At 37.8% G+C, this 16,719-nt stretch overlaps 2 protein-coding genes across 2 annotated transcripts in view; one reads left to right on the top strand and one right to left on the bottom strand.

Annotated features, from left to right (window-relative positions):
• Nucleotides 1–16,719, top strand: part of mthfsd (methenyltetrahydrofolate synthetase domain containing) — a 30,386-nt gene that overhangs the window by 10,344 nt on the left and 3,323 nt on the right. The gene's annotated exons all lie outside the window — the stretch shown is intronic.
• On the bottom strand, nt 1,964–6,441 carry foxf1 (forkhead box F1). Its single transcript, XM_064314048.1, has 2 exons — nt 5,116–6,441; nt 1,964–3,610 (listed from the first exon to the last, which is right to left on the bottom strand). The coding sequence occupies exons 1-2, from the start codon at nt 6,095–6,097 to the stop codon at nt 3,447–3,449; spliced, it is 1,146 nt and encodes a 381-aa protein (XP_064170118.1). The 5' UTR covers nt 6,098–6,441; the 3' UTR covers nt 1,964–3,446.

The following is a 16,719-nucleotide window of genomic DNA, read 5'->3' as shown; positions in this document are numbered from 1 at the left end:
GGTGCAGCTATTAGACTGTTTACTGGAATTTTTTTCCTTGATTTTGATTTGAATGCTAAGTTCCAACTTTTAGATTTTGGTATTCGAATAGTAAGAAGAGCCCCAGAAGCGTCAGCAAGAACGTCAGAACGTCTCATTTCCTTATTAGATAGCATTTTAAGGAGGCCCCAGAGTTATGATGTGAAATGCGACTCTACTTGGGTTGAATTTTCTCGGCGTATATTATTTTCAAATCTTCTTATATTTAAAAGGATCATGAAGTTTCATGGAAAATTGTATGAAAATGATACACAGTGCTAGGTTATAAATCAAATAAATCTGTCTGTTTACAGACTATAAGTACTGCACATTGAGGAAAAAAGAAACTGTACTAGTATTTTACCAGTAGATGCCGCTAACAGAAAACAAGCCATCGTGTCAGTCCAAAACATTTTTCCACACACGGAACGTTCTCATCTAGCCAAGCAAATATATAACTAACAACAAAGAAAGTTGGTGCAGAACTCCCAGTGACTAAACCATTCTGTTTGGGAAGGGGGGGGGGGGGCATTCCTGCTAGGTTTTTTACACAATACACACAAACTCACACGTGTGCACGATCATGAGAAGGAAATGAGTAACTATATATGGTATACATATAACCTTTTTCTATTGAGAGACTGGAGGCAGGGCCTTTATGTACACTACATATCTTCATCAGAACGTCCAAATGCTATTTTTGCCATATTTTTCCAACGTAATAGGCCTGACCTGCGTATAATCTAAACCTGACCAATGTGTAACCTAGATATTATTTTGAAAAAAAAAGTCAATATTTCTTAAAGCAGAAGTCGTTTTAAAATACAATATCGGACAATAGATGTGCAAGTAAAACAATGATGTTGTTTTTGTTCTAGTTAGGAAGGTATCACTCTGAAGTCGCTCCCGGAAAGTGACTTCAATTCTTCTGTTCTCTGAATGAATTTTGTATTTGGGTTAATTTATTTAATTGCTGCTATTATTATTTAATACTTTCATTGTTTAGTACTGTGTTTATGAATCTCCAAAGGAGGCTATATATTTTATATATATATATTTTAAATATATTAGTCCTGTGAGTACATTATCAAAAGCTGTGGGCAAAGCTGTTATGTTGGACAGTTGAATGTTTTAGCACCGCCTGTGAGTAAGGAAAAAACACCTAACATATCTTAAATAAACATCGCGTCTAAAATGACATTTTGAAACTAAGCAGTTTCTGTTGAAGGCAAGGGAGCTGCATTGGCGGGCGTGCTTTCTCTCCTGTTTGCAGACCGTGTGTTTCTACTGTACACGATTTCTTATCTTCGGCAAAAAAGTATACTTTAAACTAGAGAGTAACCTACTTTTTATTTTTAATTAAGCCTTGGCAAATTTTAGTGACCTAATAGTTAATGTAGCCTATAGTATGCTACTCCTGCCAAATAAATTCCAACCGTAGCTATACATAACTCTAGTTCTGTAAAAAAAAAAAAAAAGTGTAATAAGAGTTTAAGAGCAGTTGACGTGGCACCTGCAAGTAACTGAGAATCTTGGAGTTCAGTTATTTTAACTACTGAACATTAGGACTAGCCTACTTTTTACTGAAAATGAGTAACTCGATTTTCTCTTTTTTTTAAACGGATATTTCCAGTAAGAAACAAAAAATAAAAAAGAAAGAAAAATAAATAAAAAACATTGAATGCGTTGTAATAATAATACAATAATAATAATAATAATAATAATAATAACATCTCAGAAAAACAGTGGCGCCCTATTTGAAGAAGTAAGATGAGGTTGTTTTGGTGACCACCCTTTACGGTATTGGGGTTACCATGGAGAATGAATGAGCTTACTTTTATTTAAGCCTATGAAGTCGACTGTTTTTCCATTCTGCCTTTTCGAGCCAGAATAATAAATGTAACTACAATATAATTTTGCGACAAATGAAAGGACAACAACGAAATTTGATGAGAACAAAAACAAACAAAAAGGTTTATGAGGGTTTCTAGTATAGTTTCACTCAAACTACATGCTGATACTTATAGTTCTATACAAATAGTGTGTTATTTATATACAAACTAGCCTAAGGAAATTTTAGCAGAAACATACACAAAAAGACATTATATCATGTACAATTTATACAGTGCAGGAAAAAAAACGCGGGTGTCAATACGGATATATACACACAAAGAAACATAAACAATGTAACTGACAAAAGTTACATATATTCATGTTTTGTTTACATAAAATAGAAAAGGTTGCTTGGCAAATATTGCCAATAAGGTACACTTTAATACTGAGGTTATATTTTACAATTAAAAGTTGCCTATATGCAGAATAAATAAGGGGTCTCGGTTTACAGCTTTTTTTTTTATTTTTAAAAAGTGCCTTAATTTGTCCGGAATTCATAATGGCGTTGTCGTGTGAAAGGGAAACAGAGGCAAGGTTTGATTTCAGAACAGATTCAATTTAAACGTTTTTCGCTTGAGCCATTCAGGTTGAATATTTGAAGTGAGTGCCATTTAAACTTGCATAACATGTATATTTAATTTGTACCAACAGTAAGCCTAACGAAAAAAGGAATTTGTGTAAATGCGTTTCTCAAAATTAAAGAAGAAACGCAATATGGAAGAATCAGATAGCTCCCTGAATCTCGTTTGTTGTCCATTTATTCACGGCTTGTACTCTATTTAAAAAAAATAAAACATAAAATCATTACTTTGATATATCGATCGGGCCAAATACCCCAAGTAAAAAAGAAAATTCTACGCTATTCTGCACGTCTTGTCACTACTGAATTCATTATATCAACAATGAAATTGTGTGTTGCCTAAGCATCAAAAATTGTCAAGTTGAAGTCATCCGCCAGCAGAGTAAGTACCTAGCTGTGCCGTTTTTGGTACTTAGGCCCTGATTCGGTCCAATCGTAAAGCAGTCTGTGCTCCATCTTGAATACACTGATGCAACAACGTAAAAAAAATACTTGTATATATGTAATGGTGGATTCAATATCCTGTAAAATTAAGAGAGAGTATTATGTTGGTAGTAAATGGGGAAAAAATGCGTAGAACAAAATCAGGCCCGAAGTTGCACTCTTACGTTTTCAAACGATCCACTGCATTACCCATTTCGAAAGCAGTTTCTTTAAATTAAGTTAAAGTCTCTCCATAATTCTTATTTTCTCCAGTTCCTTAACCGTGAGGAAAGAGAAGAGTTTCAGTACAACCGTACAAGTCGTTCAGTTTTAGGATCTCTGAACAGTTCGGGGGTCCTGGATCAATCCGTTCCTCTGTCTGCTGTGAAGTGAACTAGCCTGTTTATTCTGCAAGTCTACTTCGCCGGGGCGGGAAACATCCTCGCACCCCCGCAACCCTTGTGGGTTTAGTGGCTTTTTAAATCAGAGATGGACTGTAATTTATTTGTTGCAAGTGACGGTCAGCAGATTGTCACATCACGCAGGGCTTGATGTCTTGATAGGCGACTTGCTGGTGATGGTAGTAGGACCCACTGCCTGGGGAATGCATTGCTGATGATGTCATGGCGTTGAAAGAGAAGACGAACTCTTTCCTGTCACACATACTGGGGGACTGGGAATGATATCTGGGGATACCTGCCATAAAAAAAAGAATAACAGTTGTCAATTTTTCATTGAAAGAGAATAGAGAACTTAAAGATGTGTGTACTTAAAAAGCGACTAGAATTCAGTTATTGAAGTATTATCCAGGTAACAGGTAGGCCTAACAGATTTTTACAGGTTTTGCAGCCTACTGCAATTACATATCCCCCAGTTGTCTGTTGGCCAATCAGCTGCAATGTAACAATATAACGGCATTTGTCTTTTATTTATTAAACATTGAATCATGAGAGTATCTTGAGATAAAATGTGAGACCGTAATAATTAACATAATTTCAGCGCTGAAGAGTGAAACACATCTTCCCATCGTCGTGTACGAACTGCAAATTGTTTTTAACTTGGTCAAGTCACCGTTTGATACCTATAAAATGTTTAGTGTTGTCTCTTAAGTTGGAGTTAATGTAACAGAACATTTTAATAATTAAAAGTTATCATGTAAACTGAGAATATATATATCCTATAAATACGTATATATGTGCGTGTGTGTGTGCAATGTATAAATACGAAAGTACATATTAGCCTCTATGCCTAGTTATAGGCGTATGTATACAATCCATTACATTTTTCACTGGTAAAATGCATACGATTCTAATTACTGAAGTTAAGGTTTTCAACTATTTTTTCAGCATGTTACCTCAAATTCAGTTGTATTTTATTAAGATGTGGGCCTAAGAATTCCATCCCACGGTGAAAGAAGACCTTAAAATGGCTCAATTAACTAAGGCATTCATTACTCGCTGATTATAGTGAAGCATTATGGGGAGTAGTAATGTCTGGCTAAGGCTGGGCTGGATTGTTTTAATTGACAGTGGACTGCCTGGTCTGCTTGCACGCTAATCCCACAGGACCCAGTGCTGCAGGGCGCGTTGACTGGCTCCGCTCGCGATTGTTGTTCTTGCCGCTGGATTGGCACCATTCTAAACATGTCTCCCAGAAGAGATGCCCTCCGCGCGCATTCTGTAACCACCTCCAGGAATTTATTAGAAAAATAGAGTGAGAGCTAAATTCTCTATTTGTTATTTAGTCGAGTCCTTGCCCAGTTAAAAGTCGACCATAGCAGGAAACAAAAGTACTTAGTTCTTGCTGTTTGGAAATTAAACATCCTCGCTCCGTTTTTGGGTTTACATTTTCGTTCTTTTAATCTTGCTATATTAACACCACATTCAGAAACGTATACTATAGTTTTAACCCAGAAATTAACGCGTAGTTCGCTGTAGGCCTATATTTCATGGATATCAAGAAGCTTCATTAGGCATTAAATCACATCGGATTTTTAGTTGTGTGTGTGTGTGTAAATACCCTCGCACACATACACAATTGAAAATTGCTCATGTGGATGATATTTTTGTACTTTTTTCGTAAACTAATCTTTCTGTAGGAAAAATGACTTGCAATTTGTGTTAGTACGTACGCTGTTATTCAGTAGCCTATATTAGTAGTTTTGTTATAACACTCGCTGTAGTAGAATATGGATAGCATACCTTGGAGGTCGGCGGTACTGTGGCCATTCTGATGAAGATATGACTGGTCAAGAGAGTGTGTTGGTAAACTCGGCTGTAAGGGGTTTGCTCCAGGGTTGCAAGGTGAGAGAGGCTGTTGTTTTATATAAGAAGCTCCGTTATTCAGCGAGGCGGAGGCCGTGGGAGCCCAGGCAGATGCTGTGCTGGAGTAGACTGGATGAGGCTCCATAACTCCTCCACTGGTGAGCAGTGGCGACGCAGAGTTGTCATGATGGGGGTACTCGCCCCCCGTGGATCCTGTACAACTCCCCATGTAGGAATGTCCGCCGTTGGATGACAAATGCGATACAGAATGTCCCGCCAAACCCATCCCTTCCATATTGCTTGCCAAGTGTCCGTTCATCATCCCAATTCCACTGTCCAAAGATAAACCGTTCGGAGGGCAAGACAGGGCTCCGCCGGTCCCCTGGAAGTTGTAGGACTCGGGTAGGTGATTGAATCCAAGGCCGTTCATCATGCTATACATCGGCTTCAGCGCCTGACATTTACGCCTGAACCCCCTTGGCCTCCTGCGAAAAGATCCCTCCTCAAACATAAACTCACTGGCAGGGTCGATAGTCCAGTAATGACCCTTTCCCGGTCTACCAAGACCCTTTGGCAACTTGATGAAACATTCATTAAGAGACAAGTTGTGACGCACAGAATTTTTCCATCCTTGGTATGAGCCTCTGAAAAACGGAAATCGGCTTTGGAGAAACTGGTAAATTTCACTCAGCGTCAAGCGTTTTGTTGGAGAGCTTTGAATGGCCATGACTATCAAAGCTATATAGGAGTAAGGCGGTTTCTCCGGCCGGCGGATTCCGGCGTTGGTCTTTTTAGTTTTAGTAGTTGAAGAAGCAGTCTCCATCACTGCGGTCTGACCGTTCGGCTTTTCCGGTGCAGCAGACATCGGACTGCTTTGTGCTGGCGTCTGTGCCGAGGGTTGTTGAATCTCTGCCGTCATTAGTTCTTCGCGCGGTGTTAAAACACTTAAATTCCCAAAGTGAAAGCTAGCTAAATAAATGCCTATAGAACTACTCAACGGCGTTGTATTATTAGACTGGTAAATGCCGAAATGTAGCTCAAAAGAAGCAATAGGAATATACCCGAAACTAAGAAAAATAACTATTTCTTAATGCATGCGTAATCGTGCTCTCCTTAGTTGAATCTTAAATTCCCGTGCTGGAGTCCAAATACGGAATGGGAACCGCTTTCAACGTAGTCGGACTGTTCTCTTCCTTCCTTATGAGATCGCCTTTTACTTATCTGTTTTCATCAACGTCTGTTGTCATCGTGTGCAGACTCTTGACCGTCAGGAAAGTCAGAAGCGGAGAAAATCCCGCCCAGTCTCCGCCCACTTACCAGCGATGCTCTGGTGGGCTGGAGAAAGGCAAAGATCCCCCCGCCTTTATTTTCTATGTGGAAAAAATCACATATTTTCGACTGAGATCCTCACCAGGCTTTCTTGAAAAGTCAAACGTGTATCTGAAAATAAAGATGAATTAAACAATGTAATAAATAAATAGGTCTTCAGGTGAAGTAACAACGAATTCATAATATCTTTTTAGTGACTGATATTTGCACATTTGGTCTCTAACTTATTTGGTCTAATGTCCCACGATTCACCGATGTTCATCAATATAATTTTAGCGTTATTTTATAAAATAAAATATAAACTGGATTTTATTTTAGCCAATATTTATTTTTAGTCAATGTAATGATTATCGTTGCCATTTAAATTATGATTACGAAAACCATCCTAACATTCCCAGAAGCTTATACAAAGTGCATGTTGCTGAAGTTATTTAAATATTAAAATGTTTAAATGTTGATACACGAAACAGTTATTTAATTGGGACTGTGTATCCATTTAAAACGCGTTTCTGATTTCTTTTTAAGATAGACAGGAACAAGGGCAGGATGTTTATAGAGCGAAATGTAAACATTTTCGCTGGGCTTCTTTAAATAAAAAATCAAGCAAAAAGTCCCGCTAGATCAGCTAATGCCGCTTTCTGATACTTTCAAAATTTGCGTTTTAGCGAACAAAATGCAGGATATTCTAATGTGACTTTTGGAAATTATTACAGAAATCTCTTGATACGCTATTGTATATGATACGTTAATTGTACTTTTTAAAAAAAACGGAATTTCCCCTTGCATTTCTGCACTGAATAACTCGAACGGGACAAAGCACCGGCGCCTGAGAACTATCCCCAAAAACTGGATTAATGTCCTCAAATTAAGGCAAGTAGTCGCTTACAAACTTTGTCGCAGCTTCTTTATCAGGTCCCAGGTCTATTACAGATCGTAAACTTGCGCAGTTTATCTCAAAACAACGTGTCGAATAACATTTGAATATAAGGTTCAAGCTTATGTATGCTATTTGAAACCGAAAACGTGACATAATGGGAGACCTAAAGTTTTTAGTAAAATGAAGAAAAATCAATGATGTTAGACTATCCTAAAATGCAGGTGAACATCATTAGACAGCAGTGTGTTGGTTTCATAATAGTCACCAGTTAATGGTATTCTGTGCCATTTCTCGTCACGTTATCCTGCAAATAGCCTATTGATATCTTAATAAGCTACAATATTCTTTTATATGCACGCACTGGATTAGTTGTCGTACCAATCAATACATCACATCGGATTCATTGCGAAATTTTTCATATTTTTTTTTGGTACGCTTTTTGTGCCTAAAAAGTTATCCCCTTAGATATCTGCTTAATGCCGTCTGTCGAAAGTAATAATGCGCTCATTATTCCCCAGAGAACAGATCCCTTCGTAGCCCTCTGCCCTCGTAGACATACGGTTTCACGCAGGGTGCTCTTGGGTCATTGACCTTAACTGTGAAAGCCGGTGCTGGGTGAACACAATTTTTTGATTTGGTTATTGTCAGGTTTTAAATATTGGCAGTTTAATCAGTGCTAGTCATCTGTGAATGCACGCCACCTTCCTAATATTGCTGTGCTGGAAGAATGGAAAAATATCGATCGTTAGTTTATTACCAGACTAAAATCAGTAGGATAATTATTAGGCTAATCACAAGTGTGCATAACCTGTGCTAATTCGTGTGCTTAACCTAGAAATACACCAGGAACCGCGATCTCCCCGCTGGAATGCTTGAGATGGAATGCGTTAGAAATCGTTTTAGAAATCTCTGTATAATATAAAGGCTATTCAAATATTAAAATGCAGCACTCGTCCAATATTGTGAAATGATTCAGAATATAGAAATGGATTATTTTATGCCCATTCATATATTTGTGGAAGGCATTTTGAATGTAATTTGTTATAGTTCAGTTAAATACACGCAAAATAGTAATATGATAATAATAATCTAATATCTGCGAACATAAATAGCAATTAATTGATTGACAGAGGGCAGTTGCGTTTCTTTATTTCGGATAATTGTGCATTTTAGGATAAATTGTATGTTGTTGTTTATGGTTTCCAAAGGCTGCTGGGTGACGTTTTGCCACAACGATACAAATATATACATCTCAGTGGTCGACAGTATGCGTTTAAGAGGTAACTGCACAAGCGAAGTAAGGTCAGTAGGGGTTGAATTTGTAACCCAAGCGAAGAAATGTGTAGGCCTATAGGTAGTATTGTTTTAACCATTCTGTACAGCGGGCGCTCGGTTGGAAGGGGGCCCACGCATTTATCAGAGGAACAGACCACCCAGAGTGCAAGGACAAGGGGTAGGCGCGCGCCCGTCTACCCTCCCCTGTTTTTAATTAACGTTGATGACTTCATTCTAAGGAGAACCTCGCCTCCACACACTTTACCGTTCTAACACCGAAGCTCTCTCTCCCACTCCTCCGCCCTCACCTCTCTTGTCGACCTACACTCTAAAATCCAAAAGTCTTCGGCAAATTGATCCCTGAACGTTTACACTAACCAGAAGGGGGAGTGACGGGAGGAATTCCACCAGTTTACAAAGAGGAGAATGGAGACATGGACTGGCGTTTTGTTGGCCAGTAAATGTTCCAGTTCAATGGTGTTGACAGGGTAACGTAATATTTTATATCCACGCTGGACAGTAGCTCGGTGTAGTTGCGGTACCAACAAATGATACTTTGCTCAGTCCGATCTTTGTATGCAACATTTAAATGCTATGTAGGAATGTATTATTTGAACATAGTCAACAATGGCAGAGGAATACATGTTATTTAAAGGTATTTTAATTTTAAAATGAATTTGGAACATACCAAACACGACCAATTTACGCAATGTAAAATGTTTGTTTTTGCAGCGCTTTTATGCTGAATATTGATATGAGCAATGGAATATATTGTAGGCCGTCGCGCAAGATTTAATATAGCCTATAAACTGCAGGCGTAAGTTGGAATGTGGAAAACGTCGTCGTCGAAAAGAACACAATGCAACTAATGGTAGCATATTTTGGAGTGTCATTTTATGGTCATAAGTAAGTACGATTTTTTTTTTCCTGTTGCGTCCAGAGGTCACTCCTTTCCAGTTGGCCCTAACAGCTCGGTGCGCGCACATTTTCCATGACGTGAGTTAATGAAATATTTGACAGCACAGCATCCATTGGAATTCATGACCAGTGAGCTGGGAGAATTCAAAATGTTGGCTTTTGCAGTTGGGAAATACTTACTGGTCATGACGCAGATTGACGTTCCAAATAGGACCTTAAATTGCTTTTGGTATGTTTTAAAACGAAATTACTAATACATTGATCTGAATCTTTCCTCGTTATGGAGATATAAGCCGAAACTATCATCTGTTAAAATATTGCTTTCGCGTTTTATATTTTGTCCTTCACTAAAATTCTTATACGAGTAGCCTTATTTGTTGAATAGGCTACATCCGTTTGTAAATGTTATACTTTCTTACATCAGCATGACATCACTATGTAAATCTGAGCACAGCCCCCCCCCCCCAACACACACCCCCCAACACACACACACACGCATATTTTTAACTCATTCCAATTATTTGACCCTTCAAAATCCACCTGTCCGACCCATAAGTTTGTTTCAAATAGTCTCATATTTTGATAAACGTGACTGCTCGCTGCTAGTAGGCCTACTGTTGTGCATTCTGTTGTTGCTGCTAGCCTATTGCTAGTCAACGAATGCCGCTGCCGCTGCCGCTGCCGCTGTTACGACAGATGCTGTTGCTATTCACGATTTGTAAAATGGATTAACCTGGCAACTTTTTTATGACGTGCATTCCAATTGGAACGCCCATCAGTTGTTGTTTTGCTAAAATGTTGTTCTTAAATGTACAATACTACGTTCATATTTATACTGAGGTCTTACTATACTCCATGCTTCTGATTATTATATTATTTTTTCATATTTCTCTTGGATAAATAAAATATGTACAGTATTCACAGCCTTCGGTGCGCAGGCCAGTTGTTATTTGAACTCATCGTTTTGTCCCTGAGATTTTAATGAATGTTTTTTTTACTTCACGTGTACGGTGAAGTAAAATGTTCCTCTGTGTTCCCATTTAGTTTATTTTCCTTTCTGCGCCAGTCTACTCCTTAGGAAATCCCATAATTCTATCTGGTAGCCAATTAACTAAAATGAGAAAAGAGTTCTCAACACACACCAAAACTGAGTTTTAATGACAATAATAGGGGTCTCATTTCTCTATGAGTAGATAGAAAGTAAATTACAATCGGTTTAAAGTAGATTACAGTTGAGAATACCTATATTTTGTCACAGCTATTTTGGTTTGGCAAAGGTTCATTAAATTATAACCTTGCCTATAACCTTCCACAACTGTTCGTATTTTCTTTGATTATTGTTAGAGTTGAACCCTCTTCCTTAACAATGAGTTAGACTCAACATATAATCATTCCAGGATCTCATTTAGCTTGCAGCATCTTATTTAGGAAATTGATCCTCTAATTTTGCATTTTATGTGCAAGTCCTGATTTCTATTGTGAAGGCCAAAACAGCTAAACAGTCAGACACATCCTGGTACTTCTTATGTCAGGTAAACTATAAAATATGCAATACTATTTAGGTACAAATGACATTCCTGCAACTAATTTGTAACTGTTGAAACAAAATAAGTGTTTTCATCCATTAAGATAGAAATGACAGCGTTATGTTCATGATAAATTTCCAGAAATTGCACATTACTGTAAAACACCACTGCAGTTTGTTCCGCAAAGCCTTTGGCCTTATAGTTTTCGAACAACGTGAAAAAATATTTTCTTGAAACGAGGGGATATCGATCTCAATTTCTGCAGTAGCATATTGAGATTCCGGATAATTATTTACACTAGGCCATATATTATATTTTGTGTTACTTTAATTGTGTTCAACCTGAAAAGCAATACCTTCCTGATTGAACAGTCTCTTCCTCAGCGTCTTCAGGCCTCTAGACCAACTAACAACCTTTTAGAACAAGTCTGATTCTAATAATAAAAAATTATGATATTCACAGACAAAAGAGTTGTATAACTCGCATCAGTGTGCAAATGTGAAATTTGAAAGGAAATCAGGCAGTGTTATAATATGAATTACAATTAAACATCCAAGATAGTCTAACGATAAAGCAGCCACGGCTTCATACGTTTGATGAGCGTTTCAGATTTACAAGTAACCAACATGCATACGTAAATCATTCTGAATTAATGATAAATAAAACGTTAAAGGGATGGATAGCGGAATTTCTACTACTTCTGACTTTGGTGTTATAAGATGATCGACTATGATTAGTAATTTAAGACAATAAATTATATGCTTGCCATGAAGTTATATGCATATATTTCAGAGCAATTAGACTTATTTTAATTAAGAACTAAATGTTCCATATGAATGATATAATTAAAAATTGAAAATAGCTAGTCACTTAATTTTTTTTAAAACGAGTATTTATACAGAGTATTTTCATAAAGAAAGCTGAATGCACCTTTGTTGACTAAATGTTGCGAGTTGTATACATTTTAACACACGTACAAGTACTGTACGCGCGCGCGCACACACACACACACACACACACACACACACACACACACACACACACACATGCACGTTAGGTGACTAGAGGTCTAAGAATCACCGTAAACGAACAGTTAAACGGAACACAGTTGAAACATTCGTATGACTCAGAGCATGCACTATGACCCATAAACAAAAACAGCAACGTTTTAATTTTGTTAATGATAAACGCTTACCTTGTTGAAACTCAGTAGCAGACTGCTTCAAATATGTTATGTATTTTGTTTGGTGTTTTTAAATGGAGTATGTTCTTATAGTAAAATTTTAATTATAAAAATATTTTGTTCATAAATACATTTACGAATATAAGGTAAGCTGTTTGTCATGAAATACAAAGAATGCAGAGAAAGTTATTTGATTAGAACTAAAAAGTTTGTTGCAGCGATTAAAAAATGATGACGCCGTTACCACCTAATTTTCGAACCCAATGTAATTAACCCACAGTAACCGAAGCACTGCGCAAAAAGTTGATTTCACGACAGCTATGTAACATTTCTATTTCACTTTGTGTGCGCTGGCATATTCTGCCTTTGAAACATAAATGAGCACATAAAATAATGTCAATTACTAATAATATGAAATACAACACGTGTATTTACTGCATGCATCGCTGGGGCTCCAACATTGTCGTATAATTGAAAACAGTATAAAATACAAGTGGTGGGTACTCCCTCATCACTTTCACTTACTTAGTAGGTGGCCATGTATATTTTTGTTCAAGTGGTGTTTATGTTAATGAAAAAGGATGGGATTACAAACAGACCACTGATTGCACTCGTTTGACTGCTAGATTGAATCGAACTGTGTAGTTGTGGGCCCCACCCTTTCATGTAATCAACAGCGCCAGAATCACACTGTATGGCTTTTTAATTCTCCCGGCGCTGTTGGACCTCCAAGGCGAATTTGTTGTGCGAACGGACTGGGGAGAACGATCATTTAGTGTACCATAACCCAATTAAAGGCATAACATTTATCGAGCATGGATGTAAATTTTAATTATGAATCGCCCAGCATAACATATTGGTTATTTTGCGCACATTGGCTTTTAACAGTACACAAATGACATGTATACAGTTAAATGAATAAGGATGCGTTTTATATCATCTAACCACTCAACAAAATAAGCTAATTCAATTGAATTTCGGAAACATGCTACAGCTTCCATCTTTAGCCAACTCTTCCCACAGGAAACCACAGTATATTTTTACCCTTAAAAATCACTGGAGAAACTAACCTCACATTGTTTGTCTTTTGCGTGTAGAGCCATTATATATTTTTTTGTAATCCTATTTAAGATTTATCTTAAATTGAAGCGAGAATGAATAGCAAATGCACAAGTTTCATAAAGGATTTGTCTTTTTTTGTTAGCAAACCATTGATAATTGAACAATTGAAGTTCTCGTGCATTCAACTCAAAATGTATCACGTGTCTTCATAAACGGTGAAACCCATTCTGAACCGCAATATAATTTCTTGGGGAGTGTATCATCCCATCTCAGAGATAGAGCACTTCAGCTGTCTTCCTGGTTTGCTTGTCATTGCTTTGGAAAAAAAAACCTCTCGATAAAAATGACTGAATCAGACAACGAGAATGCTTCAGAGTGGCATTGCTTGTGTCTTATATGCCATGTTGTTGCTTTCAAAAAATATTTTTCACAAGTTTTGAAACTGAAGAGTTATCGGTAGCATATCTTATATATTTTTTAAAATGCATTTTATAGACTACATTGTTTTCTCTTTGACCTCACAGGGTATAAATCATACAGGTGCCAGTACATTCAGATTGACTTAAATCAGAAACCTAACTCTTATCATTGAATTTAGCAAGTGCAAGAGATGGCGCACCTGACAGTCTGAATTGACTTTAACAGGTATTATCTTCGTCCATTTTGCATGACTAAGCTATTTTAAGTGGTACGTTTGTATGTCAACGCGGGGAATGGGAAAGTTTCAAACATCTCTGCGTCCCAGGTTGATGTCCCCCCTGCCCTCTTCTCTTCCACCATAAGCCGATTTGATCGCACCACACTTATAGAAACTTATGATGGCACAATAATTATGTTTCTTTTTGATGTAAAGTTAATATTTTACAATATAACATTACACGATTTTAGATGGTCATAAAGACTCAAGCCTGACTTTCGTAGAATTCGCTGTTCAGTGCTGAAAGCATTTTCCACGAGACAAATTAGGATGCAGTGGTATATGGTCTCCAAAGGAGTTCGATCTTGTTTTATTGGATATTGTTCAATTGCATAGCGTGAAGGAGACCATAAATACACTATTATTTTTCAGATAGAATCACCAAACCCCAGTTGGTTCTTTTTTAGTCTTTTTCACGTGTAGCATATATTCCTTGAAGGCTACATTGTAGCCTATGGCCCGGGCTAAATCTCACGTCAGTGCGCTTTTCCCTTACATTGGAATTTGTAAATAAAATAATGTGAATTTGTTTCATCACACACGTTTAACACGTTTAAAGATTTGTACAGGCTATGCAAAGTTTCGTCAATAGTTGACGAATCAAAAATGTGCGTACATGAACGTGAACAATAAGAACATTCGTGACCAGTTTTCTACAAAATATGAAAGATGTAAATACCCACAGTTCCCTCGTTAATTCTAACAGTTGATTAAATACATGTTGCAATATTGGTGAATGTATGTGCGAAAAGCGTTTCTAGCCATCTCAAAAAGATAAGCGCACAAACATGCGTATTCACATTCGGCAATTGATATTTAGTTATGGAAATAGCAATTGTGTTAATTTTAACATCGCATGCACTCTTAACGTTGCTGTATCGACGATATTGTTGCATATTATTGGTCTACCTCAATACCTAAGACCTGTGTCATGAAAATGACTGCACCTTGAACGAAACACCAGACATTTTCCTGGCGCAGCTTTGATAATTCTGTCAGTCTGTGGTGTACTCTGTGCTGTTTCCTGAAAATAAGCACCAACACTATATCACCGTCCGCATCGTTAAAGGGAAACAAATTCTTAAGGCCTGCTGTGCTTCATAAACTCCTGGAACAGCACTAAATGCAATGTTTTGAAAAGTACACACATGCCACAGAAAAATGAAAATTGCTGCTGCAGTGCAAAGAAAATGTAAATAATAAAGAGCTGTCAACTTCCACTGTGCGCATAGTAGCATATCAATATTGTGCGATCATCTGCGAACACACTGACACGTCCATGCATGGCGAAAGACGTGTTGCGGCACAGGGTGACTATGCGTGTTCAACGGACAAAACATGGCAAGAGACAGTGATGCAGAGATTGCATCCAAACAGCCAGGAACCCAGTCACTTAAAGCTCTTTGGCCATGTTACCTTTTGTGACTTTTTTTGTTGTTGCTAATTTCAGCACGTTGCAAATTTGACATGACTTAATGCAAAGTGTTTTTTGTTTAATTAAACTCTGACGGCAGATGCAGATTTACGGTCCAAGATTTCAGAGGTGTGTGCACAGTCTTGTGTCACAACTTTATCACAAGCTTCCCAAGAGTGTGGCTAACTCTATTGCCCTTTACAGTGCAGGCAGTCTGCATTCATGTTAAGTCTTTTTTGATATGTTACTGATGCATGACACTGATAGCGTATTTGGTCATTGTTATTGCAACTAGAGGCTGTCTATAGAGGCTGTCTATAGATTCCCCCACTTTGAACGAACATTTTTTTGAACCTACAGTCCTTGGTGTAAATAGGAAAAACAAGTTCTGTTCCCTTCTGACTGGATCCCAGGGTCCCTTCATGCTGTCAGTATTCTTTGCAGGCACTGCTAATGATAATTGAGAGCTATGGACTGAAAAGACTGAATAGGGTATAATTTCTCCTTCTGCAAAATACCAGCAAAACCGCTATAAAATTGCCATTTTCCTTCTCACGCACTGTGCGCAGGCTCTGTAGTTCAACACATGGCCACAGAGTGTTGGCTGAAGGAAATCGTGGTGATTTCTGTTTGTTTCTCCCCTTCAACTACAAAAAGGGTTATTCGTGTCAACTCATTATTTCTCTGAAGTGAAATATCACAAGCATGAATTTGACCTGAACATATAAAACCACCACTTCTGGCGCAGGTTGGTTGGCAGATTTCATTTTGCAAAGAAAACCATGCACACACACACACATGGACGCACGCATGCACAAATGCTCACACACACACACACACACACACACACACTAGGAAACACATTTATATACATATTTACATATTCCACTTTCCCTCATTTCTGATAGGGTTTCCTGTGGAGAGCATTCAAGAAGAAAAACTAAAACTGTTTCGAATTCCCCAACTGCAAACAACAGCACAACAATGTCATTGTGCAACTTGTTCTTTAAGCCCCTTGGGCTTTTTTTCCTGAAATGTTTGTACTATTTTAATTCGCAGAGATCCCACCTAGTGAAATGAAAAGCGTTAACCGAGTTTGACGGAGGTGGCTGGAGGGAGGCATGGTTTCTGAAGCGAGTTTCCATCTGCGGTGCCTGACAAATGTTATTTTCCGTTTTCAAATATGACATGCATCTCTTTGCATGCCCACAACCGTGATTGCTGTTTGGGGTTTTTTGTTTTCTCCGAACATCCGATTGT

Source organism: Anguilla rostrata, chromosome 16 (genome assembly GCF_018555375.3).
Source record: "Anguilla rostrata isolate EN2019 chromosome 16, ASM1855537v3, whole genome shotgun sequence".
NCBI classification, from domain to species: domain Eukaryota; kingdom Metazoa; phylum Chordata; class Actinopteri; order Anguilliformes; family Anguillidae; genus Anguilla; species Anguilla rostrata.
Note: the sequence above shows the minus strand (reverse complement) of the source record. Positions and strands in the feature narration are given on the sequence as shown.

Coding starts and splice junctions, on each gene's coding strand:
- foxf1 (XM_064314048.1), bottom strand. CDS start 6,097: ATGACGGCAGAGATTCAACAACCCTCGGCACAGACGCCAGCACAAAGC. Junction 3,611..5,115: donor CAGTACCGCCGACCTCCAAG/GTATGCTATCCA, acceptor TTTTTATGGCAG/GTATCCCCAGATATCATTCC.